General features: G+C 39.1%; 1 protein-coding gene across 1 annotated transcript; it reads right to left on the bottom strand.

Moving 5' to 3' along the window:
- Positions 1–655: 655 nt before the first annotated feature.
- ZNF716 (zinc finger protein 716) lies at positions 656–24,242 on the bottom strand. The gene is made up of 4 exons (XM_004045494.4): positions 24,092–24,242; positions 11,608–11,734; positions 11,026–11,121; positions 656–5,483 (listed from the first exon to the last, which is right to left on the bottom strand). Exons 1-4 carry the CDS (start codon positions 24,128–24,130, stop codon positions 4,258–4,260), a joined length of 1,488 nt encoding a protein of 495 aa, XP_004045542.4. The 5' UTR covers positions 24,131–24,242; the 3' UTR covers positions 656–4,257.
- Between the last annotated feature and the right edge of the window lie 1,308 nt (positions 24,243–25,550).

Raw genomic sequence — 25,550 nt, 5'->3', positions numbered from 1 at the left:
TCCATCTGAGACCACCTCAGCTAGGACTTTATCATCCATATCACTATTAGCATTTTGGTCGAAAGCATTCAACAATCTTTAGGAAGTTCCAAACTTTCTCACATGTTTCTATCTTTTTCAGAGCTCTATATTACTCTGTTTTCACACTACTATGAAGATACTACCAGAGACTGGGTAATTTACATAAAAAGGAGGTTTAATTTACTCACAATTCTGCATGGCTGGGGAGGTCTCAAGAAACCTACAATTATGGTGGAAGGCAAAGGAAAACAAGCACCTTCTTCACTAGGCAGCAAGGGAGAGGGAGAACAGAAAAAAAAAAGCCACTTATAAAACCATAGGATCTTTTCAGAACTCATTATAATGAGAACAGCATGGGGGAAAATTACCCCCCATGTTCCAATCACCTCCCAGCAAGTCCCTCCCTTGACACGTGGGGATTACAATTTGAGATAAGATTTGGGTGGCAAAAGATTTTACTGTAATGAATTCAATACAAGGCACATAATATAGATTTTGTTTTCAGAATATGAGGTTTCCAGGTTTCTAGTTAATTATCTACCTTATTAAAATGATCTTTTTGTTTCAATATTGTTCTTTTCTGAAAATACATAAAAACTCACACAAACACAATAGCTTGCTACATAACTTTCTTATGCTTAAGGTATATCTTTTATTTATTTATTTATTTATTTTGAGATGGTTTCTCACTCTTTCACCCAGGCTGGAGTGCAGTAGCACCATCTCAGCTCACTGCTACCTCCACCTCCAAGGTTCAAGCAATTCTCCTGCCTCAGCCTCCTGAGTAACTGGGACCATGGGCATGCACCACCATGCCCAGCTAATTTTTTGTATTTTTAGTAGAGATGGGGTTTCACCATGTTGGCCAGGCTGGTCTTGAACTCCTAACCTCAAATGATCCTCCCACCTCAGGCTCCCAAAATGCTGGGAGCCACTGTGCTCGGCTGGTATATCTTTAGAGTAATATATTTGTATATGTAACTCTATGTAAATTGAAACTAAAAGTCTGTTTTTGTTCGTCAGCAGAGATGCCACATGTGCAAAAATTATATAAAACAAAATTTTAAAAATGTTTAATCAAGACTCAGAAATGTATGGGTATTAATTATACTCATGTAATTTTTATGATCATAAAATGACCCTGTGGTTAATAGTAATTCAATTGCACATATTGAAATAACTAAAACTGTACAATGGGATTGTTTGTAATACAAAGGATAAATACATGCTCGAGGTGATGAATACCTCATTTACTCTGTTGTGATCATTAAATATTATGTGCATGTGTTAAAATATCTCATATATGCCATAAGTGTGTATGCACACTACCCACAAAAATAAAAAAAAATTAAATAAGGTAAAAAAGTACAAATTTGTCCTATGGGAACAAAATTCTTCAACTTGTTTGCTGTTTAAAACCTCTAGCAGGCCAGGCATGGTGGCTCATGCCTGTAATCCCAGCACTTTGGTACACCGAGGTGGGTGTATCACCTGAGGTCAGGAGTTTGAGACCAGCCTGGCCAACATGGGGAAACCCCGTCTCTACTAAAAATACAAAAATTAGCCAGGAGTGGTGGTGCATGCCTCTAGTTCCAGCTACTTGTGAGGCTGAAGCAGGAGAATCACTTGGACCCAGGAGGTGGAGGTTGCAGTGAGCTGAGATCGCACCACTGCACCCCAGTCTGGGTGACAGAGTAAGACTTAGTCTCAAACCAAACAAACAAAAACACTGGCAAAAAAAGAGATTACTAGTGATGTCATTCCCCTACATTAACAAATAGTATATTGTCACCATCTTTTATGCAGAACCTTAAGATGAGACACGATAGAGTCAATGGCAGCTTAATACTTCTTTCAAAGCACAATAGTTTTAGCTCATTAAAAAACAACCTTGTTTACATAAAGGTACAATTGATAAAATAATTTACTACTGACATTCAAAGATTTTCCTCACTAGAATTTAGAATATTACTCTGAACACTCGCCTTATACATCACTAAAACAATGTTATAAGTCAACCACAAAGAACCTCTCCATTTAGATTTTCATTATGCATCTTACAACTTAATGTCCTTACTCATCCATAGAAAAGTTCATGAATAATGGACACCTATAAAAAACAATCTCATATCTCTGATTCAACAATTGGTCCAATACTTTCACATAAACAATGGGAAGAAAGGATCAACATGAAGTAATTTGAAACTTGAGTTACATTACTATTTGCTTTTCAGAAAATCTATATCTTTTTTTACAAAGAAAGAAGCATACCTCGAATGTAATTATAATCTCCAAATAAATCTACTTCTTTAAATTTATATTGTTAGATTTATATCTTTTTTAGACTCAACACTCCGATTTAGTGTAATGTCTGAAGTTTCAGCACCTTCATTCTTTCTACTATGAATCCTCAAATGTTTATGTAGACTTAATTTTTGATTAAATATATTTTCCCCATTTACTGCATCTGCAAAAATTTTTTTTAGTATAAACTAGTTTTCTAAACTGTAGTTTTTGAACAAATATTTTTTGACATTCATTTACACTTTCTCTCCAATACAAATTCTCCGATGTTCAACAAAGTTTGAGCATCTGTTTCAGGGTTTTCCTTTGATATAAAATGTGTACAATAAAATCCGTAATACAAATAAAGGTACTACACAATCCTCTTTATGTTTTAATGTTTGTCTTTAGAATAAATAGTCTTTACTTTAAAGGCCTATATTTTCTGAAAGGTCTTTTTACAGTAATCACATTTACGCTTTTTTTTTTTTTAAGATGGATTCTTGCTCTGTCACCCAGGCTGGAGTATGGTGGGGTGATCTTGACTCACTGCAACCTCCACCACCTGGGTTCAAGCAATTCTCCTGCTTCAGCCTCCTGAGTAGCTGGGATTACAGGTGCACACCACCATGCCTGTCTAATTTTTGTGTTTTTAGTAGAGATGGGGATTCACCATGTTAGCCAGGCTGGTCTTGAACTCCTGACCTCATGATCCACCTGCCATGAGCTCCCAAAGTGCTGAGATTACAGGCATGAGCCACCACATCTAGCCTATAATGCTTTTGTTAAGTATAAACTTTCTGATATTGAGTAAGATATGAACAGATGTTAATGGCTTTTCACATTCTTTATATTTTTACAATCTTTCTCTAGTATAAATGCCTTCCTGTGCAATAAGATGGGAAAATTTGTTAACAGTTTTGCCACATTTTTCATATTTGTCTGAGTTTTCTTCAGTATAAATTATCTTACCTACCATAACATGTAACTACCATTTAAAGGCCTTACCTCATTTAACACATTTCTAGAGTTTTTCACCAGTATGATTTCTCTATTTTAGAAAAATGTCAGGTATGGTTAAATGCTGTCACATTTTTTATGTATGTAGAGTTTCTCTCCAGTATAAAATATTTTAATTAATAAAGATGGAGAACCAGTTAAGAGCTTTGCCACATTTTTTTTTTTTACAATTGCAGGGGTTCTCTCCAGTAACAATTATTTTACATTTATTCAAACAAAAAGTTTGAGGACTTTTAAAAGATATTTCCATATTCCTTATTGTAGGGTTTTTCTTCAGTATCAATTCTTTTAGTGTATAATAAGGGTTCAAGACTAGGTAAAAGCTTTACCACATTGTTTTTGTAGAGTTTGTCTCTAGAATGAATTATCTGATATTGTGTAAGGCCTGAGATGTGCTTAAATGTTTTGTCACATTTTTGACCTTTGTAGAGTCTAATATAAATTCTCTTAGGCTTTGGGAGGCTGAGGCAGGTGGTTCACCTGAAGTCAGGAGTTTGAGACCAGCCTGGTCAAAATGGTGAAACCCCATCTCTACTAAAAATACAAAACTCAGCCAGTGTGGTTGCACGTGCCTGTAATTCCAGCTACTCAGGAGGCTGAGGCAGGAGAATCGCTTGAACCCAGGAGGCAGAGGTTGCAGTGAGCTGACATCGTGCCACTGCACTCCAGCCTGGGTGACAAAGTGAGACTCTGTCTCAAAAAAATTTTTTTAAATAAATTCTCTTGGGTTCATTAAGGTTTGAGGGGTGGTTAAAGGCTGTTACTTTTCTTTTTTTTACATTTATAAGATTTTTGTCCAATATGAATTATTTTATGGACAGCAGTGGTTTGGAACTGGTTAAAGAATTGGCCACATTCTCCACACTTGTAGTGATTTTTTCCAGTATAAATTATTTTATGTATTATAAGGCCTGAGGGCTGGCCTTTACCACATTATTCATATTTGTAGGGTTTCTCTCCAGTATGCATATTCTTATGATTAGCAAGACTTGAATGCCACTTAAAAGTTTGGTCACATTCTTCACATTTGTAGGGTTTCTCTCCAGTATGAATCCTCTTATGAGTATTTAGAGTTGAGGAGAAGGTAAAGGCTTTCCCACATTCTTTACATTTGTAGAGTTTCTCTCCAGTATGAATTATCTTATGTTTCTTAAGGGTTGAGGAGCAGTTAAAGGCTTTGCCACATTCTTCACATTTGTAGGGTTTCTCTCCAGTATGAATTCTCCTGTGGTAAGTGAAGGTTGAGGGTAAGCTAAAGGCTTTGCCACATTCTTCACAAGTGTAGGGTTTCTCTCCAGTATGAATCCTCTTATGAGTATTTAGAGTTGAGGAGAAGGTAAAGGCTTTCCCACATTCTTCACATGTGTAGATTTTCTCCCCAGTATGAACTATCTTATGTTTCTTAAGGGTTGAGGATAAGCTAAAGGCTTTGCCACATTCTTCACATTTGTAGGGTCTCTCTCCAGTATGAATTCTCTTGTGGTTAGTAAGTGTTGAGGAGCGGCTAAAGGCTTTGCCACATTCTTCACATGTGTAGGGTTTCTCTCCAGTATGAATTCTCTTGTAGTTAGTAAGTGTTGAGCGGCTAAAGGCTTTGCCACGTTCTTCACATGTGTAAGGTTTCTCTCCGGTATGAATTCTCTTATGTTTAGCAAGGGATGCAGACCAGCTAAAAGCTTTGCCGCATTCCTCACATCTGTAGGGTTTCTCTCCAGTATGAATTCTTTTATGTCTAGTAAGGGTTGAAGAGCAGTTAAAGGATTTGCCACATTCTTCACATTTGTAAGACTTCTCCCTAGTATGAATTATCTGATGTTGATTTAGGCGTGAAAGCATGCAAAATGATTTGCCATCGTTTTTACATTTGAAATGTTTCTTTCCAGTATGTCTTGTCTTGTGTCTATTGGGATTTGAAAATTTACCAAAGACTTTGACACATTTATGAGTCTGAAATGTTTTGTTTTGGGTAGCTGACAAACATTGGTTAACATAATTATAACCTCCTTTGTGCATCTCACACTCACCTACACTTTTACAGCATTTTTTTACTTGTAAATTCTCCTGTCCACATTTTCCATATCTTCTCAGTATCACTTTTTGGAGTGAATCTTTTATGCCCTGCTCTGACTGAAGGTCTTGGGTGAAATGAGAACATGTAACTGAAAGACATAAAAATCACAAGTTTCTCCACTTACTACACTCAGATAAATATATTTTGCAAATCAAATATATAAAATTATACAAAGTACATTAGCAAAATGGCATATCAAAATACCACAAGCCGTAATTCCTTCATAGATGTATAAATGTAACAAAATAGTAGTGATCAAAATACCTTTGTGGGAAATTTATAAGTAAAGTAACTGTGGGCACCAGGTGGGCACAATGCCAAGAGCCATAGAGAGACAAAAGAAAAGTCTGCTACATTTACCCAACACAGCCCTTCCTCATCCCCAATAGAAGAACATGGTGTCTTTAGGAGCAAACTGGCTTTTATCTCAAAAGAAAAATACTGGCACCTATATCTTTACTTTTGGCTTATGGGAGCCTTTCTCTCTTCCATGACAGAAAGTGCTGAATGAAATGCTGGTATACTTTGAAATGACACCTTTAAGTCTTTTGAAATCAAAAGTGAATGTTAACAACATCAGAAAGACTGCTGTACCATGGACAGAAAATAGGTGTAGAAAGTAGTTACTGACTGCTAAGAGGAAACATGAAGAAGTCTTTTAACTGAAAAATAAATACAAAATTGCAGACAAGACACATCCTGAGAACATGTTTGAAAGACTCCGAGAATCTCTAGCCAAGACAATCGGTTTCAGGCTATGCCAGGAAAGAGCTGCATTATAAAGATCGTGAAAGGTAGTTTTCCATTAATGTCTAAATCTCGACCAAAGATTACTATGTTTATAAAATATTAGGGCAACAAGGTCCAATCAAAAAAATCAAAAATTTTGAAAAAGAAACTATTAAGCTAAAGATTTATATATCAATTTTAAAAATATAAGATAATCCATATTATGCTCGGTGAGAGAAATGCAAAACTAGATACCTAAATAATATCAGAAAAATAAGAATATCAACAAAAGCTTGGAATAATAAAAATAAACAAACGTGTAGGTAAAAGAAAATAGCTGAAAACATTTAATGAAGAAGCTAAACAAACAAACTAGGATATACACAGAAAGGTCCATAACACATATTCATGCAAAGTTTCAAAAGTCACAAACTAGAAGATAATCTTGGGAGCTGCAAGATAAACGTGAGGTGTTATTTATAAGCATAGTCCCCTGAGACAACTAGTGAATTTGTCAACAGAAACCTGGCAGATCAGAAAAAAACGTGCAAAATGGTCAAAGTGCTGAAAAAAAATCTTCATGGTGAGAATAACATAACCAGCAAACATGTACTACAAAATAAACAAAAAATAAAGATCTTCCAGAATAAACCAATGCTGGAAAAGCATATAAGCACTGCATGTGCCCTAAATAACAAAATGCTGAAAAGAGGTCCTTCCACTTAAAATTACATGATGAAAAAATACATAACTTTCTGGAAAACATATGCATCTACAAAAAATAAAAGTCTGTGGCATTATTGTGATCAAGCGGAAAACATTTTTAGTTGTTCTTTAAAATTTGAAAGATATAAGCATAAAAATAATCAAAAAACATAAAAAGATATAATTAGCAACATTAATAAGACATATGGGATAGATATAATGAGAATAAATTTTTCTATGCAACTGAAGTCATTTTTTTACCAGTTTAAAATATACTGTTGTAACATTAAGAGGTTTTCTAAAATCTCCAATGTAGCACAAAGAAAAAATCTTTATAGACACACAAAAGAAAATGAATCAATTACTAGCATGAGACAAATATTGATATTATTGATATTGATATTATATAATGGTAAAATGAGCCCATTTACTAGGAATCTGTAACTATTATGTCTACATATATGTATATGCATATATAATATCAGGGCTTCAAAATATATATTTATATACAGCAAATATTGACAGAAATGAAGCAAGAATTAAAATAGCAGCATAAAATTACAAACATTAAGATCTCATTTTCAATAATAAAAAAATTCAAATAAAAAATCAATTAAAAAAACAGAAAATCAGAAGAACATAATATAGTGTATTAATTCATTCTGCATTGCTATAAAAAATTGCCTGAGACTGGGTAATTTATAAAGAAAAAGATTTCTTTGGTTCACTGTTCAGTAGAGTATACAAGAAGTATATGCCAGCATCTGCTTCTGGTGAGGATATGAGGAAGCTTACAATTATAGTGGAAGGCAAAAAAGAACCAAACATGTCACATAATGAAAGATGATGCGAGCGTGAGGTGGAGGAGCCAGGTTCCTTTAAGCAACCAGCTCTCATGTGAATTAATAGAGTGAGAACTCTATGATTACCAAGGGGATTGTGCCAAGTCATTCATGAGGGATTTGTCTCCATGATGCAAACACCTCTCATTAGGCCCCACATCCAACACTGGAGATTACATTTCAACATGAGATTTGGAGGGAACAACCATCTACACCATATTATAAACCAACTAGGCTAAACAGACATATGCAGAACTCCCCAGTCAATATTGCAGTTGGACACACAATATTCTTTTTTTTTTTATATTTTCATAATATGTTGTTTTTAATCATTTTTTTTAATTTATTTATTATTATTATACTTTAAGTTTTAGGGTACATGTGCACAATGTGCAGGTTAGTTACATATGTATACATGTGCCATGCTGGTGTGCTGCACCCAGTAACTCATCATCTAGCATTAGGTATATCTCCCAATGCTATCCCTCCCCCCTCCCCCCACCCCACAACAGTCCCCAGAGTGTGATGTTCCCCTTCCTGTGTCCATGTGTTCTCATTGTTCAATTCCCACCTACGAGTGAGAATATGTGGTGTTTTTGGTTTTTTGTTCTTGCGATAGTTTACTGAGAATGATGATTTCCAATTTCATCCAAGTCCCTACAAAGGACATGAACTCATCATTTTTTATGGCTGCATAGCATTCCATGGTGTATATGTGCCACATTTTCTTAATCGAGTCTACCATTGTTGGACATTTGGGTTAGTTCCAAGTCTTTGCTATTGTGAATAGTGCTGCTATAAACATACGTGTGCATGTGGACATGCAATATTCTTATTTGCTCCTGGTGCATTCTGTTAGAACTCATAAGTCTTAGTAAATTTCAAAAGATCAGCCAGGTGCAGTGGCTCACAGTTGTAATCCCAGCACTTTGAGATGCCGAGGTGGAAGGATCACTTGGGGTAAGAAGTTTGATACCAGCCTTGGAAACACAGTGAGACCCTGTCTTTACAAATAGTTAAAAATTAGCTGGGCATGGTGGGGTATGTCTGTAGTGCCAGCTACTCAGGAGGCCAAGGTGGAATGATTACTTGAGTACAAGAGGTTGAGGCTGCGGTGAGCCAAGATTGTGCTACTGCATTACAGTCTGGGCAACAGAGTGAGAAACGCTGTGTCAAAAAAAAAAAATGTAAGAAGAGCAAAATCATACAGTGTATGTTTTCTAACCAAAACTGAATAAAAAGAAAAGTAAAACTGGCAAATCAAAAATATATGGAAATAAACACTCTTCAATGTATTCTCGCCCAGGGTTAAATATGTCAATTTAATTCAACATTTTTGCTCACGGGTCAAAATATTTAATTGATATCTTAATTTGCTAAGTTGTTAAGATAACCCACAGTGGTGAACAAATTTAATATAATCTGTATCAAGATTCTAAAAGTATATTTATTACTAAAATACTATTTAACATTTTTAAATTTTATTATGAACTATAGCTAGAGAAACACACATGAAAAACACAGAGGCATTATACTTCATAATTTCAAATCATAATAAAAAGCTGCAACAACAATAACTATGTGGTATTCACACAAGGACAGATAAAGACATGATAGAACAAAATAGGGAGGCCAGCAATGAACTCTTCTGTGTATGACCAAATAATCTGCCACAGGGTTGCCATGAGCAGACAATGCAGAAAATAAAATCCCTTCAACAATGTTGAAAACTGGATATCTACATTGAAACAATGAAGTTGGATGTTTTAATTACATCATATAAAAAATTTTTTCAACAAAATACTTAGACTGAAAAAAAAAGTAACGAAACTCTTAGAAAAAAATATAGTGGGAAGACAGGACATTGGTCTTGGCACCATTTTCTTAGATATGCCATCAAATGCTTGAGCAACAAAGAGAAGAACAGAAAAATTTAACTAAATTTCAAACTTTCTGCAATCAAATACAACATTTAATAGAGTGACAGTGCCACCCAAGAAATGGGTGACAATATTTGAAAATCACATGTGATAACACTTAATATTGAGAATACATAACTCCTAGAACTAGACAACAATAATTGAATTACATGATTTAGAAATGGACAAGTGAGCCGGGCGCAGTGGCTCACGCTTTTAATCCCAGAACTTTGGGATGCTGAGCTGGGCAGATCACCAGAGGTCAGGAATTCAAGACCAGCCTGAACAACATGGCGAAACTCCATCTCTACAAAAAATACAAAATTAGCTGCACATGGTGGCACATCCCTGTAAACCCAGTTACTCAGGAGGCTGAGTCAGGCGAATCATTTGGATGTGGGAGGCAGGGGTTGCCATGAGCCAAAATTGCACCATTGCACTCCAGCCTGAGCAACAAGAGTGAAGCTCCGTCTCAAAAAAAAAAAAAAAGAAATGGACAAATGATTGAACTACATTTTAATTTAAAAAGATATACAAATGGGAAGAACTATTTGAAAGGTTGCACAAAATTAATAATTTATAGAAAAATGCAAAACAAAATCACAATACAAAACAAAAAAACAAAATTACCTTACATCAATTAGGATGGCCACTATAAATTTTTTAAAAACACAAACTATGTTGATGATGTAAAGCAATTGAAACCTGTGTAAGCTGTTGATGAGAAAAAAAGACACAGCCATCATAAAAATTATCATGAATGTTTTTCAAATAATTAAAAATGAAATTATCATACAATAAACAATTCCATTTATGAATCTATGTCTAAAATATGCAACACAGTAACATGAAGACATAAGAGGTACCCTGCTTGCATATTCCCCCACAGCAAGTCTCATAACCCAGCCTCTAAATAAATAAATAAATACATGGATAAAAATTTAAAAATAAAAAAATTGTAAAAAAAATTTATATGTCAAGGCTATAGTAATAAAAACAGAATGGCATGTGCAGAAAAATGGACAACCTCCAATGAAACAGAAACTACTATTCTCACACGTCTGAGTCATGATGCAAAAAAGAACTTAAAAATGGTTTCACATAGAGTTTCTCAAAAATGTGCAGATATTTGTGTGTCCCCAAAAGCAATGGCAAAGCAGTCAGTTTTTGCAGTCCCTTATAAGCCATAAAGAAAACTTTAGCTCACACTATGAACTTGAAGGAAGAATACTAAACCGAAAGTAGAATCCTTAGAGAATTTAAAAGCATGGAGTAGAAGGTGTCCCTATGTAAGCACAATAGAAAAAAATGACTCTGGCTTCTCAGAAACTCTTCCATCGAAGTACACCTCCCGAGACCACATTTTAAGGACTGGCTTCCTCCTTGACTTTTGTAACTCTCATCTGTGTCATCTGCTTCATTCGCTCTCACCTACCTGGGTGTTTGGCTACCATCTCATTTCTCTTTATATTCTGGGGCTCTTTATTTTGCTCCAGACAGGTGATCAAGTCTGGCTTAGAGAGAGCAATACCTGTTTTATTAAGGAAAAAAAAGTAACATAAATCTGGCTGAATTCTTTAATTACCAAACAAGTATTATGCTTAGTAAAGAGGATATGATAGAAAATTCTAGAAAATTAAGATTGATTTGTAACAGATCTTTGTAGCTATTTAGAAAATGCTTTAAATTTGTAGGTCCTTAATTTCACTATTCAGTGCTACTGAATCAAAAATTGGTGGTAGGAACTGAATTCTAAATTGTGGGCAATGATATTTTATGCCACGACAGTTTTGGAATTGCCACTAACCAAGAGCAAAAGATACGTAAGCGCAAGAAAGGGAAAAGTTCAGGTCAAGATAAAACATCTTGAAGAATTTGCTCTATACCAATGAATCCCCAAGATTTTCTTAAAACTGGAGAGCTAAAATTCATTCATGCAAAGCAGAAATTACCAAAATCATCTTAGAAAAGAGAGAAAGGCAATATATTAGGAATTGTGTATTGAAGTTTTCCTCACCCAGGGAGACCAGGTTTCTGTAGTTCTCTAACATCACATCTCTATATAAATTCTGCTGAGCATGATCCAGGCATTGCCATTCCGCCAGAGAAAATTCTATAGCTATGTCTCTGAATGTCAACAGTCCCTAAAAACAAAAAATAAACAAACAAAAAAACACTCATGAACACACAAACAGTTACCATGTTGCCATAGGCAGAGATTTTTATTTGACTCATGTTAAATAAGAGAGTAAAAAGTGGTTCTGATTTGTAAGAGTGACTAAAATTATTCATTAAGATAATGTTTAACATGGAAGTATTCTCTAACTGAGAAAAGAGGATAGCATAAGATCCACAATACCACTGTAGATATGATACTTTTCTGGGTGATGAATTATAAAATTAAGGGCATCAATATGGACATGTCTTTTTTTTTTTTTAAACTGAGGCTCACTCTGTTGCCCAGGCTGGAGTGCAGTGGCATGATAATTGGCTCACTGCAACCTCCGCCTCCTGGGTTCAAGTGATTTTCCTGCCTCAGCCTCCTGAGTAGCTGGGACTACAGGCATGAGCCACCATGCCTGGCTAATTTTTGTATTTTTAGTAGAGACAGGGTTTCACAATATTGGCTAGGCTGGTCTTGAACTCCTGATCTCAGGTGATCCACCCACCTTGGCCTCCCAAAATACTGGGATTGCAGGCATGAGCCACTGCACCCAGTCGGACATGTCTATTTTTGAGTGCTATATTTACATCATACAGAATAAGTTATTTATATTTCTCAGGTAGAACATTCATGATGAGTTGGAAGGTTCCTCTTAAGTCTTAATATGTGCAATAAACTAAAGATCTTATACAGATTTTGTTTCAGGAGATTTGGGATAGAGTCTGAGTTTCTGAATTTCTAGCAAGCTCACCAATGTTTCTAGCCCAGTAAGAATAGTTTGTCAAACATCTAGTAAATGGCAGAGTCTGGGTTCTTCCCAGTTTCTCTCACCCGTAAATAAAGCTAAAAGCCTTCATTTTTAAAAGACAAATATAGATGCAAAAATCATCTAAAAAAAAGGACAGCTTCCAGATTAAATGTGATGGTTTATGCACTTCAGCTAGTAAATGTCCTAAGTGTACTTAATAATTAAGGGAATAATAATTAACTCTATAGTAGAAAAAATGCCATAGAGATCTTGAGCCAAGTGAATAAAATTGTTATCAACTGTACTGGGACACATTTTTATTATGTGCTGATGCACACAGGACACAACATCACTGCTGTGGTATTTCTCTCCTCCCAGAAAAGTAAATTGTAACTATATATATTTTATGAGACAAAATCTCTCTTTGTCACCCAGGCTGGAGTGCAATGGTGCTATCTTGGCTTACTGCAAACTCTGCCTCCTGGGTTCAAGCGATTCTCCTGCCTCAGCCCCTGAGTAGCTGGGATCACACGTACACGCTACCATACCAGGCTAATTTTTGTATTTTTTTTTTTTTTTTAGCAGAGACAAGGTTTCACCATGCTAGCCAGGTTGGTCTCGAACTCCTGACCTCATGTGATACAGCTGCCCAAGCCTCCCAAAGTGCTGGGATTACAAGGGTGAGCCACTGCACCTGGCCTAAATTTAATTATAAAAAAAAAATCAGTTTTCTGCAAAGTTGAAGATACAGATAACTTCCCTGGCCATAATTTGTAATAGTAATTTTAAGTAGTCTTTCCTTAGCACCCTGGAGAGCAAGTATCTCCTAACAGTTTTTAGAACTTTCTGGGTAATAAATGCCATCCTGTTTAAATGAGCGTTACCTGTTCTGCATGGAACAAATAGAGCACACAGATGAAACCTCAACATGACATGTTTCACTTTTCACTAATACCAAAGACAACTGTGTTTCCCCAAAGAAATCTTGAGTATCCACACCTTCTCATGATCAACAGCTACAATAGGAACATTTTAAATATCGCAGGTCATAAATTTGTGGTGAGAATTCTGCACGGATACAAGAACCCGAGATGAACAGAATGTATAGAAGGCTATGGTATACAGAAAAAAAATATTTTTTTCAGAACCCCTTGACTATCATAAAAATAAAAAATAATTGAAACAAACTCATTAGGGATAACAACACAAGTAGAGAAGTAAAAATTTGCAAGTTCCGAACACATGGCATTCCAAAAGGCAGAGTGGACGCTGCCTTTTTTTTTTTTTTTTTTTTTTTTTGAGACACAGTCTCACTCTATCACCCAGGCTGGAGTGCGGTGGTGCAATCTCAGCTCACTGCAACCTCCACCTCTTGGGTTCAAGCGATTCTACTGCCTCAGCCTCCTGAGTAGCTGAGACTACAGGTGCATGCTACCACTCTCAGCTAATTTTTGTATTTTTAATAGAGATGGACTTTCACCATGTTGGTCAGGCTGGTCAGGCTCGTCTCGAACTCCAAACCTCATGATCTGCCCACTTTGGCCTCCCTAAGTGCTCGGATTACAGGCGTGAGCCACCGCACCCGGCCTGAATGCTGCTCTTGATCTGAGACATGCTCACCTGAGAAAAAGTGATTTTTTTTCTCTTCCTCCTCTTTCGCTGAAATGCATTATCAGATGAGATGCTCTGGACATATCAAACCTGCATCTTGAGAATATGCCTTTAAAGCACAACCTATTCACCCGCTACCACCACACACACCCACGGGCAGAAAGACCGAGACTTGCAGAAAACATTCACCCATTTTTGTTGTTTATAACTGAAAAGATTTAAGAGCAATGAGAGAACAACAAGCTTCTCCATAACTATTAAAATATGTTTCTTTTTCCCCTGCCCTCCCCTATCAGACACGAGCAATGTTCTTTACAGTAATGGGAGCATGAACCGCACTGACCTCTTCCTACCAAACTGAAACAGGGCAGGCAGTGCAGCCTTCCTTTGATGCAAAGGTTGAACTAAACTCTCATGAATGTGTCTTGAACCCCTCAAGTTTATAAATCACTTGGTAATCTTGGCCCTGCTTTATGCAATGTGATTCTGCGGGATCCAAAAGGGTCCAGGAATGGGCTTTTTCAACAAGTCCCCTGTAAATGCTGATTGTGCTTTCCCAGACACATTATTAGCATTAGCAAGAGAAAGCAGGCACAGAAGAGTCCCTTACACATACCACATTTGTCACAATACTAATACTTCTGCTACAAATAAAGACAACTAATCTCCATCCCAAAATATTATATTTTTTGTTGGCTTTTTTAAGTTTACAGAGACAACAGAAGACAGCAATGTCTGAGTGAATCTGCACTTGGGAAACCTCTACACATGTACTAATAAAATGTTTATTAAGCAGGTACTGTGTGCTCAGGAGCATGTCACAGAACACTGTGCTGGGAATAACACATTTTGTGATTTAATTTTCATAGCACCCTGGGAGCTGGTACTAAGTGTTGAATAATTTTTAGCATTTAGATTAAGAGCACAGCATTTTCATTTCTTCTTATGTTTATCATTAATTTTAAAAAGAAACTGTATAGAATAATTCAATACAAAAAACATGTGAAATGATACAATTACATAAAAATTGAATAATCAGCTTCCAAATGGCTATTTTGTAAATAATGAAATTAAGCCAGAAATAAAAAAAATTTTGAAACTAATTAAACCTGAAATACAACATACCAGAAGCTCTGGGTTACAGCTAAGGCAGTGTTAAGAATAAAATGTATATCACTAAACATCCACATCAACAAGTTAGAAAGATCTCAATTTAAAAATCTAATGTTAGAATTAAAAGAATTTGAAAAGAGCAAACCAACTTCAAAGATCACAAAAGACAAGAAATAACCAAAATCAGAGCTGAAATGAAGAAGGTTGAAACATAAATATTTATAGTTAAATAACTATTTATAAATAACTATAAAAAGTTCAATGGGCCGGGCACGGTGGCTCATGCCTTTAATCCCAGCACTTTGGGAGGCCGAGGTGGGCAGATCACAAGGTCAGGAGTTCCAGGCCAGCCTGGCCAACATGGTGAAACCCCGTCTGTACTAAAAACACAAAAATTAACCAGGTCTGGTGGTGGGCTCCTGTAACCCCCGCTATTTGGGAGGCTGAGGCAAAAGAATCGCTTGAATCTGGAAGGCAGAGGTTGCAGTGAGCCAAGATCGTGCCACTGTACTCCAGTTTGGATGAAAAGAGTGAAACTCCATGTCAGAAAAAAAAAAAAAGAAAGAAAAAAAAAGTTCAACAAAACCAGAAGTTGATTCTGGTGAAAGATAAAACACTACACTAACAAAGAAAAAAGAAATAATTCAAATAAACACAGTCAGAAACCAGAGATTTGTGAGGTTGTGAAGAAAGGGAATGCTTATACGCTGCTGGTGAGAGTATAAATTTGTTTAAACATTGAGAAAAGCAGTTTGACAATTTTTCAAAAACCTGACAACAGAATTACCATTTGACCCAGCAACCCCACAATTGGGAATATACCCAATGAATATAAGTTATTCTACCATGAAGACACATGCACACATATTTTTATTACAGCACTATTCACAATAGCAAAAACCAGAAATAAATCTGTATGTCTTCAATGGTAGACTGGATAAAGAAAATGCGGTACATAAAGACCATGAAATACGATGCAGTTATAAGAAAGAACAACATCATGTCATTTGCAGCAACATGGACGGAGCTGAAGACTGTTATTTTTAGAAAACTAGTGCAGGAACAGAAAATCAAATACTGTATGTTGTCACTTATAAGTGGGAGCAAAATAATGAGAACATGTGGACAAAGATAAGAGAACAGACACTGAGGCCTCGTTCAGGGTGAAGGGTTGGAGGATGAAGAAAATCAGAAAACAAATCTGTTGGGTACTATGCTTTCTACCTGAGTGATAAAACAATCTGTACACAAAAACTTTATGATATGATTTTACCTATACAACAAACCTGCACATGTACTCCTGAACCTAAAATAAAAGGTAAAAGAAAAAATGTGGCTGTGTGTGGTGGCTCATGACTGTAATCCCAGCACTTTGGAAGGCCAAGGCGGGCAGATCACCTGAGGCCAGGAGTTCGAGACCAGCCTGGCCACCATTGTGGAACCTGTCTCTATTAAAAATACAAAAATTAGCTGGATGTGGTGGCACACAACTGTAATCCCAGCTACTCAAGAGGCTGAGGCAGGAGAATCGCTTGAACCCGGGAGGCAGAAGTTGCAGTGAGCCAAGATCACACCACTGCACTCCAGCCTGGGTGACAGAGCAAGACTTCATCTCAAAATAAAAAAAAAAAAAAAATTCATGGGTGGGAAAGGGTGCAAGGTAAGTGGTAGGACTGGTTTGTGCCACAGACGTGCTACAGACAGTGGTCCATGTGGGGCTATACTCTGATTTAGTCCTGTGTCCATGCAGGCAGATGAGACTATGATCAAGTGGTATAGACCCCTACATTGGTGGAGGAAACAGGTTGCTGCTGCAGATTCAGTGTCTGGGGTTGGGGATATGCCAGGAAACTTGTAGGCACTTTGGTGGGATTTTGGCAAGAAACACTAAAAGCGTAAGTGCTGTGGTGGAATTCTTGAAGGTGGTGCCTAGTCCCGGGAGGGGTGTGGATGCATCAATGTCTAGTGGGTCTGTCTGTGAATGCATGAGAATCATGTGGTGGCAGCTCTGAAAGGAGGAGGTCTGTTATCACAATTCCTTTTCTCTAAGTTTTTAGCCCCCTTTCACCCTGAGAGGAGACCTAGAATCACAGGACAGTGTGCAGTGTGACAGCCTGTGTGCAGGAGAACAGAGACTCCCCTTACCAGACACCCAGAGTCCCCCTCCAGGCCAGGCCTCTGTAATATCTCTTTTCTGACACCAAATCTGCGGAGTTTGCTAAATACCAAGCAATTTGTTTTTTTTTTTGAAATGCAGTCTCACTCTGTCGCCCAGGCTGGGGTGCAGTGGCACGATCTCGGCTCACTGCAACCTCCACCTCTTGGGTTCAAGTAATTCTCCTGCTTCAGCTTCCTGAGTAGCTGGAATTACAGGCACCCATCACCATGCTTGGCTAATTTTTGTATTTTTAGTAGAGATGGGGTTTCACCATGTTGGCCAGGCTGGCACCATGCAAATTTTTAACACCAACTTGTTGTCCAACATTTCCATCCTGATACCTCCCAGAGTCAGCACAGACCATAATACAGAGCTCAGTCTCATCATATTGCCCTTACTGCACATGCCTGTCACAAATCCCAGGGACCCATCTATGCTTCCCAGCTACTGTCTGTAAACTGGAGACTCCCATAATCTCCCTTAAGTTCAATAATTTGATAGAGATACTCACAGAATTGAGCTAAACCCTGTACTTACGTTAACCAGTTTACTATAAAACATGCAACCCAGAAGCCGGGCGTGATGGCTTACGCCTGTAATCCCAGCACGTTGGGAGGCCGAGGTGGGTGGATCATGAGGTCAGGAGTTCAAGACCAGCCTGGTCAAGATGGTGAAACCCCATCTCTACTAAAAATACAAAAATTAGCCGGGCATGGTGGTGGGTGCCTGTAATCCTAGCTACTCGGGAGGCTGAGGCAGGAGAATCTCTTGAACCTGGGAGGCGGAGGTTGTGGTGAGCCGATATTGTGCTACTGCATTCCAGCCTGGGTGACAGAGTGAGATTCAATCTCAAAAAACAAAAAACAAACAAACAAACAAACAAAAAACAAAAAAAATCATGCAACCCAGAAACAGTCAAATAGAAAAGATGTACAAAAAAAAGTTTGGGAAAGATGGGGCATATAGATAATCCTGGTAAATAGCTGTGATTAATAAAATTCCCCAGCCAGGCGTGATGGCTCATGTCTGTAATCCCAGCAGTTTGGGAGGCTGAGGCAGGTGGATCACCTGAAGTCAGGAGTTTGAGACCAACCTGGCCAACATGGTGAAATCCCTTCTTTACTAAAAATGCAAAAAATAAGCCAGCTGCAGTGGTGGGCACCTGTAATCCCAGCTATTTGGGAGGCTGAGGCAAGAGAATTGCTTGAATCCAGGAGGTGGAGGTTGCAATGAGCTGAGATTGTGCCACTGCACTCCAGCTAGGGTGACAGAGTGAGACTCTGTCTCTAAATAAATAAATAAATAAATAAAATTCTCCATCCTTTGTGGTCTTCACCAACAGCTTAAGAGAAACACTTTTTCCTATTATGACTTAGATGGTTTTGTATTTTCTTACTTATCACATAGCCAGATATAGACTCTGGAAATTTCCACCTCTTTCTTATAAAAGAATCAGCTAAATACTTTTCTTCAGTGGCCAAAATATTTTTTAATCAACTTTGCTTAAATTTTTCTCTTCTCTCAGGGCTCCTGAACTTTGAGTACCTTCAGTCTGAGCCAACATACAACCCCATTTTCTGTCTCTCCTTAAGAACATGCTGACTTCAGGGTAAAACATTCTCTGATCTAGAATCTAATTTTGCCCCCTTCCATCATACCATTCTTACTCCATCCTCTTTCTAAACTTGTTTGCTATTCTCTATAAAAGAAAGTCCTTGTCTGCCTATATGTTGATACCCTGAAAAATCTTACAGTTGACACTTTTTTCTGTTGTTGGGATTCAGAACTTTTTTTTTTTTTTTGAGAGGGAGTCTTGCTCTGTCACCCAGGCTGTAGTGCAATGGCGTGATCGCTGCTCACTGCAAGCTCCGCCTCCTGGGCTCATGCCATTCTCCTGCCTCAGCCTCCCAAGTAGCTGGGATTATAGGTGCCCGCCACCACGCCTGGCTAATGTTTCTGTATTTTTTAGTAGAGATGGGGTTTCACCATGTTAGCTAGGATGGTCTCGATCTCCTGGCCTCGTGATCCGCCCGCTTCGGCCTCCCAAAGTGCTAGGATTACAGGCATGAGCCACCACTCCCGGCCGGGATTCAGAATGCTTACCTAAATCTGAATATCTGAATTTGTTTTATTTTATGAAGTCCAGAAACTGCCCCAAAACACCTTTATTTTCAGTAAGATCCTCCCAATTCCCATCCATTCTAACCCTAACTACATCTGCCTGTGGGTCCCCAGGTTTCCCTGGCTCTGTTGCTTATCTCAGTATAAAGGCTTCTTCTGTGGCTGGAGTGAGCAGGCTGGGACATCTGCAGGGAAGGCTCCCTAGAAAGAACTGACTAGGCCTTCAATAATCTCCTTTTGCAGGCTCCATATTGCTCATAGCTTGGAGTCACAGGGCTCAGGCTTTAATTTTCAAGTCAGAGATGTTCACTTAGTTTTAGAAACTAAGTGGTGATAAATCCAGAAAAATTACTGAAATGCAGTGTTTATACAAGGGAAAAATTTTTAAGGTGCTTACATTTTATAGCTCAATAAGAGAAGCAAAAGTATCTATCTCTTTCAGACAATACACATATCATTTACTCATTTCCATAAGAGGACATTCAGTAAACATTAGTAATATGAACAAACTTCTAGAAGGTGCCCAGTCCCATCTCATAAAGTTTAGCATAAAATTCAGAAATCAAGATAACAGGGCCAGGAGCAGTGGCTCATGCCTGTAATCCCAACAATTTGAGAGGCACAGGTGGGCAGACCACCTGAGGTCAGGAGTTCGAGACCAGCCTGGCCAACATGGCAAAACCCCATCTTTACTAAAAATACAAAAATTAGCCAGGTGTGGTGGTGGGTGTCTGTAATCCCAGCTACCTGGGAGGCTGAGTCAGGAGAATCACTTGAACCCGGGAGTCGGAGGTTGCAGTGAGCCAAGATCACACCACTGTACTCCAGCCTGGGTGACAGAGACTCGGTCTCCAAAATAAAAATAAGACAACAGGTGTAGAACACAGGTTTTACTGTCACATATCAATTTTGCAAAAAGAGAGACTGATGTTTTGATGAATCTATCTAATTCCCCAGTTATCTCACACATTTTATTGTGCAAATGTATTCATTTCCTACAGCCATAATGGAAGAGACATTTTTCATATTCTTTCCCTTGGTAATATTCACAAAGCTAAGCCTTAGAATACTGTTTGAAATCACATAGCCAAAAAATAACACACCTGAGAAAATTTCTACACTTACTCTGAGAAAGAAAAGGGCAAATGTGAATTTTTAACCAATAGAATACGTGACTACATTTTTTTTCTGAAACTTCCCTCTTTTATGCCCTTTGTAAATATTTTCTTACATATTGAGCTCTACTGATAAAATGCAATTTACAGTTAACTAACTTAAGTCAAAAGAAGTGAAAATATCTTTTCAAGGTGACAAACCCAGAGTGACAGTGCTGATTGGAACAGACATGTCTGACTCATGTGTCAAGTCAAACCATCCGATCACTTGAGAGAGTCTCCCACGCGCATCCTGCTCACTGAAATGCTCAAGGACAACCATTCCAGGAGACACTGCACTGTGCCCTCATGAGTTCCCCAGGTGCAATTACTTTGAGATTCTTGCACCAACTTATTGGGGTCAGGTTTTTTTTTGCCTTTAGGGGTAGTTTTCTTCCCTTCACAAATCTGACAGAATCCAGAGGGCAGAAATTACTTGTGTGTTTTTCTCTCAATACCCGCATCTGATTGGCTGACCGGCAATATGTCTCCATGAAACCAAAGCTGAGTTGGGTAAAGATGATTCTAATGTCCCAAGGGATTAGCATTTTACGGGAAGAGTATACCAGGAGATTGCGCTCAGCCCCAGGCATCCATTTGCTCTCTTGGAAGGCTACACTTCATACCGCGTGCTATTCTCAAAAAGAAAATAACTCAGGGGATGATATTCACTAGACACTCCAGCAGACACGGCCACAGTAGGTATCTTGGTTTATCCCCAAGCAGTACTAAGACCCAGAACCAGGAAAAACCTTAAGTGTGGCTGAAGAAACATTACCCTGTAGGGTTTCCCCCAAAAAACTCAACCCACACATTATGATGTCTGTGCTTGGAGAAGACAAAAGAAGAGGCACAGAGATTTTTTACAATACAGTGTCAGAGGCTTAATCTCTGCTTTCTTTTTTTTTTCTTTCTGAGACAGAGTCTCAATCTGCTGTCCAGGTTGGAGTGCAGTGGCACCATCTTGGCTCACTGCAACCTCCGTCTCCTGGGTGCAAGCAATTCTCCTGCCTCAGCCTCCTGAGTAGCTGGGATTACAGGCACTCACCACCACGCCTGGTTATTTTTTTTTTTGCATTTTTAGTAGAGATGGGGTTTCATCATGTTGGCCAGGTTGGTTTCCAACTCCTGACCTCAAGTGATTTGCTCGCCTCAGTCTCCCAAAGTGCTAGGATTACAGGCATGAGCCACCGCACCCGGCCCCTGCTTTCTTCTTATGTGAAATATTTACAAATGGGAACTTTTTTTTCCCCATTTGACATTGAATGACACTTTTAAAGTGCCATCCAATGCTTTTAAAAAAAATAATTAATGTAAGTACTGTGTCTGAAACACACAAGAAAGGACAAATAGATAATAATGTGAGTTAGAAAGAAAAGTTGACATTTGGGAATGTCACAAAAACTGAAAATTTAATATTTTATTGCAAGCCAGAGTTAGTCTGTGAGAACAGAATGGTTGACTTAAGACCCTGCTTAAGACACAGCTGAGGAAGGGCATGGTGGCTCATGCCTGTAATCCCAGCACTTTGGAAGGCCAAGGTGGCCAGATCACCTGAGGTCAGGAATTTGAGACCAGCCTGGCCAACATGGTGAAACCCCATCTCTATTAAAAGTACAAAAATTAGCCATGTATGGTGGTGTAGGCCTGTAATCCCAGCTACTTGGGAGGCTGAGGCAGGAGAATCACTTGAACCCAGGAGGCGGAGGTTGTAGTGAGGCAAGATCACGCCACTGCACTCCAGCCTGGGCCACAGAGTGAGACTCCATCTCAAAAAAAAAAAAAAAGAAAAAGAAAAAGAAAGAAAGAAAGAAAGAAAGAAAGAAAGAAAGAAAGAAAGAAAGAAAGAAAGAAAGAAAGAAAGAAAGAAAGAAAGAAAGAAAGAAAGAAAGAAAGAAAGAAAGAAAGAAAGAAAGAAAGAAAGAAAGAAAGAAAGAAAGAAAGAAAGAAAGAAAGAAAGAAAGAAAGAAAGAAAGAAAGAAAGAAAGAAAGAAACAGTTGAAAAATGCAGGCTGGGTGTGATAGCTTATTCCTGTAATCCCAGCACTTTGAGAGACAAAGGTGGGCAGATCACTTGAGGCCAGGAGTTTGAGACCAGCCTGGCCAGCATGGCAACACTCTATCTCTACTAAAAATACAAAAATTAGCCACGCATGGTGGCGGGTGCATGTAATCCCAGCTACTCAGGAGGCTGAGGCAGGCGAATCACTTCCAGGAGGCGGAAGTTGCAGTGAGCTGAGATCGCACCACTGAACTCCAGCTTGGGCAACATTGTGAGGCTCTATCTCAAAAAAAAAAAAAAAAAAAAAAAATCCAAGGGAAAACCAATTTCCTGTGGGGTGTAAAAATATTTAAACAGCAGCCAATTAGACTGAGGTGGATTGATTCTTCTCGGCTCTCACTTAAAAAAAAAAAATCTATCTCAAATGTATCTCTTACAGCTGGGCGTGGGGGGATCACGACTGTAATCCCAGCACTTTCGGAGGCCAAGGCAGGCGGATCACTTCAGGTCAGGATTTCGAGAGCACCCTGGCCAACATGGTGAAACCACGTCTCTATTAAAAATACAAAAGCCGGGTGTGGTGGTGGCCACCTGTAATCCCAGCTACTCCGCAGCCTGAGGCGGGAGAATCGCCTGAACCTGGGAGGGCGGTTGCATTGAGCCGAGATCCTGCCATTGCACTCCAGCCTGGGCAATAGAGCAAGACTCCCTCTCAAAAAAAAAAAAAAAATGCATTTCTCGGAAATTACTTTCTTGAAGAAAAATATTCAGGCCTAGTCAACCACAGACTGCCAATTAATCTCTGATGACATAACCAAGCCATTTTCACCTGGATCTTACAAACAAGGAAAACTACCTAACTGTACCAAACCAATTATTTAATCGGGTTTGCTTCATCATGAAACTTATAACAAACTTTCCTTCAAGTCTCTCCCATGGATCACAACCCACAAACCATAGCTGGGCGCTCTAAGATTCTTGAATCACACTTTGATTCAATTCTCTGATATTTTTACAGCGACTCCCCATACATCTCTAAAAGAAAAAATGAGGAACTAGGGACCCCAGGGAACACAGCTCTTTCCACTCACGAATCCTGCACCCTAAGTCTGGATTCTCCCCTGATGACTTTCCCATCCCTGCACAGTCTGGGTGAGATGAGGCGCTGGGAGTGTAGAGCTGCCCAGAGAGGGCTCCAGTCCAGGGCAAAGCCACTGCAGAGGAAAAAGACAGAACTCCCAGGGTCCCAGCCGCTGGTCCAGACAGCATCTTAAGGCTCGAGGGGACTAAGAGCCGAGCTGGGACAAGGAGGATTTGGGTCCTCAGACTCCGGAGCTGACTGCGAGGAAGTTTGGGTCCTGCTACAGCCACTTTCAGTCAGTTCCAACCAGCCCCCACCCCTCTCTCACGGTGACAGACCCAGCACTCACCATTTCTCGGCTTCCAGGGCGTCCCGGTCTTTTAGCCATAAATCTGCGAATACTTTCAGGACACAAGGCCACAGAGGCTTGGCCTCCAGGAGCAGAGGACGCAGAGCAGTGAAGAGAAGGACTGGAGCTCTGGGCGCAGAGAAGCAAAAAGAACCCGCAACATTACGGAAGCGTCCTGTTCTCTCCCACTGCATTCCTGATTGGACAGTTTCTATTCCACGGCCCCTGATTGGATAAGGTTTGAGGCCCCACCCTTCATGCCCTGAGTGACGGAAAATTTGATCAGACACTGGGCTGAATAAAGCAAAAGTAACAGGTTAGGCTGCAGCCTTTACAGCCAAGTCTTCTTCCCTGATCTGAGCCAGGCCAACCCCAGAGGATACTTGCATTTAACCTTGTGTATAATGTCATATGCATTTATAAATGATATATAATATAGTTATTCATAAATTGAAAAAATATAAAGAATTATTTTAAAATTTCAGATTTTATGACCTTCCTTGCTGCGGATCCTTTGCAGTGATATGGTTTGGCTCTGTAGCTCCACCCAAATCTCATCTCAAATTTTAATTCCTGGCCGGGCGCGGTGGCTCACGACTATAATCCCAGCAATTAGGGAGGCCGAGAGGGGAAGGCGAAGGTGGGGGAGGGGAGGGCGGGGGGCGGGGAGGGATCACTTGAAGTCAGGAGTTCGAGACCAGCCTGGCCAACATGGTGAAACCCCGTCTCTACTAAAAATACAAAAATTAGCCAGGGTGGTGGCGGGCGCCTATAGGGTCAGCTACTCGGGAGGCTAAGGCAGAAAAATCACTTGAACCCAGGAGGCGGAGGTTGCAGTGAGCCGAGATCGCGCCATTGCACTCCAGCCTGGGTGACAGCAGGGAGACTCTGTCTCAAAAAAAAAAAAAAAAAAAATTGTAATTCTCACATGTCAGGGCAGGCACCGGATGGGAGGTGACTGGATCTTAGAGAGGGATTATCCTCATGCTATTCTTGTGATAGTAAGGGAGCTCTCAAGATATCTGATGGATTAAAACTGTGGCACATCCCCCTACCCTCCCCATCCCCAGTTCTCTCTCTTTTTCTACCCAGTAAGATGTGCCTTGCTTTCCCTTCACCTTCCGTCATGGTCATGAGTATCAGAAATTACTTCACATTATGAGAGAACTTAGATATGTAATAAATAGGTAGGAAATATACATTGAGTGATGGCTAATGGCAGCTATGGGGGGATACTCGGCTTTTTGCAAATTTGAATCAGAGAAGTGTGCTCCTGGCCACCTAAAAGGTATGAAAATGTCCCCTCCCTGCACTGAGAAGTAATACGCCAATGGGAGATGGGCTAACTTTCTCTTTTGGGGATCCAGGCTCTAGTATAAAAATAGGAGTCTTAATTTGGGGGGATCTGTTTTGCCTTCCAGCTGTGCCTACTTATTAGGCTGTAGAAACTGCTTGGTTT

Source organism: Gorilla gorilla, chromosome 6 (assembly GCF_029281585.2).
Source record: "Gorilla gorilla gorilla isolate KB3781 chromosome 6, NHGRI_mGorGor1-v2.1_pri, whole genome shotgun sequence".
Lineage (NCBI taxonomy): Eukaryota > Metazoa > Chordata > Mammalia > Primates > Hominidae > Gorilla > Gorilla gorilla.
Note: the sequence above shows the minus strand (reverse complement) of the source record. Positions and strands in the feature narration are given on the sequence as shown.

Coding starts and splice junctions, on each gene's coding strand:
- ZNF716 (XM_004045494.4), bottom strand. CDS start 24,130: ATGGCTAAAAGACCGGGACGCCCTGGAAGCCGAGAAATG. Junction 11,122..11,607: donor CAGAAACCTGGTCTCCCTGG/GTGAGGAAAACT, acceptor TTAATAAAACAG/GTATTGCTCTCTCTAAGCCA. Junction 5,484..11,025: donor GATGGTAGCCAAACACCCAG/GTAGGTGAGAGC, acceptor TATGTCTTTCAG/TTACATGTTCTCATTTCACC.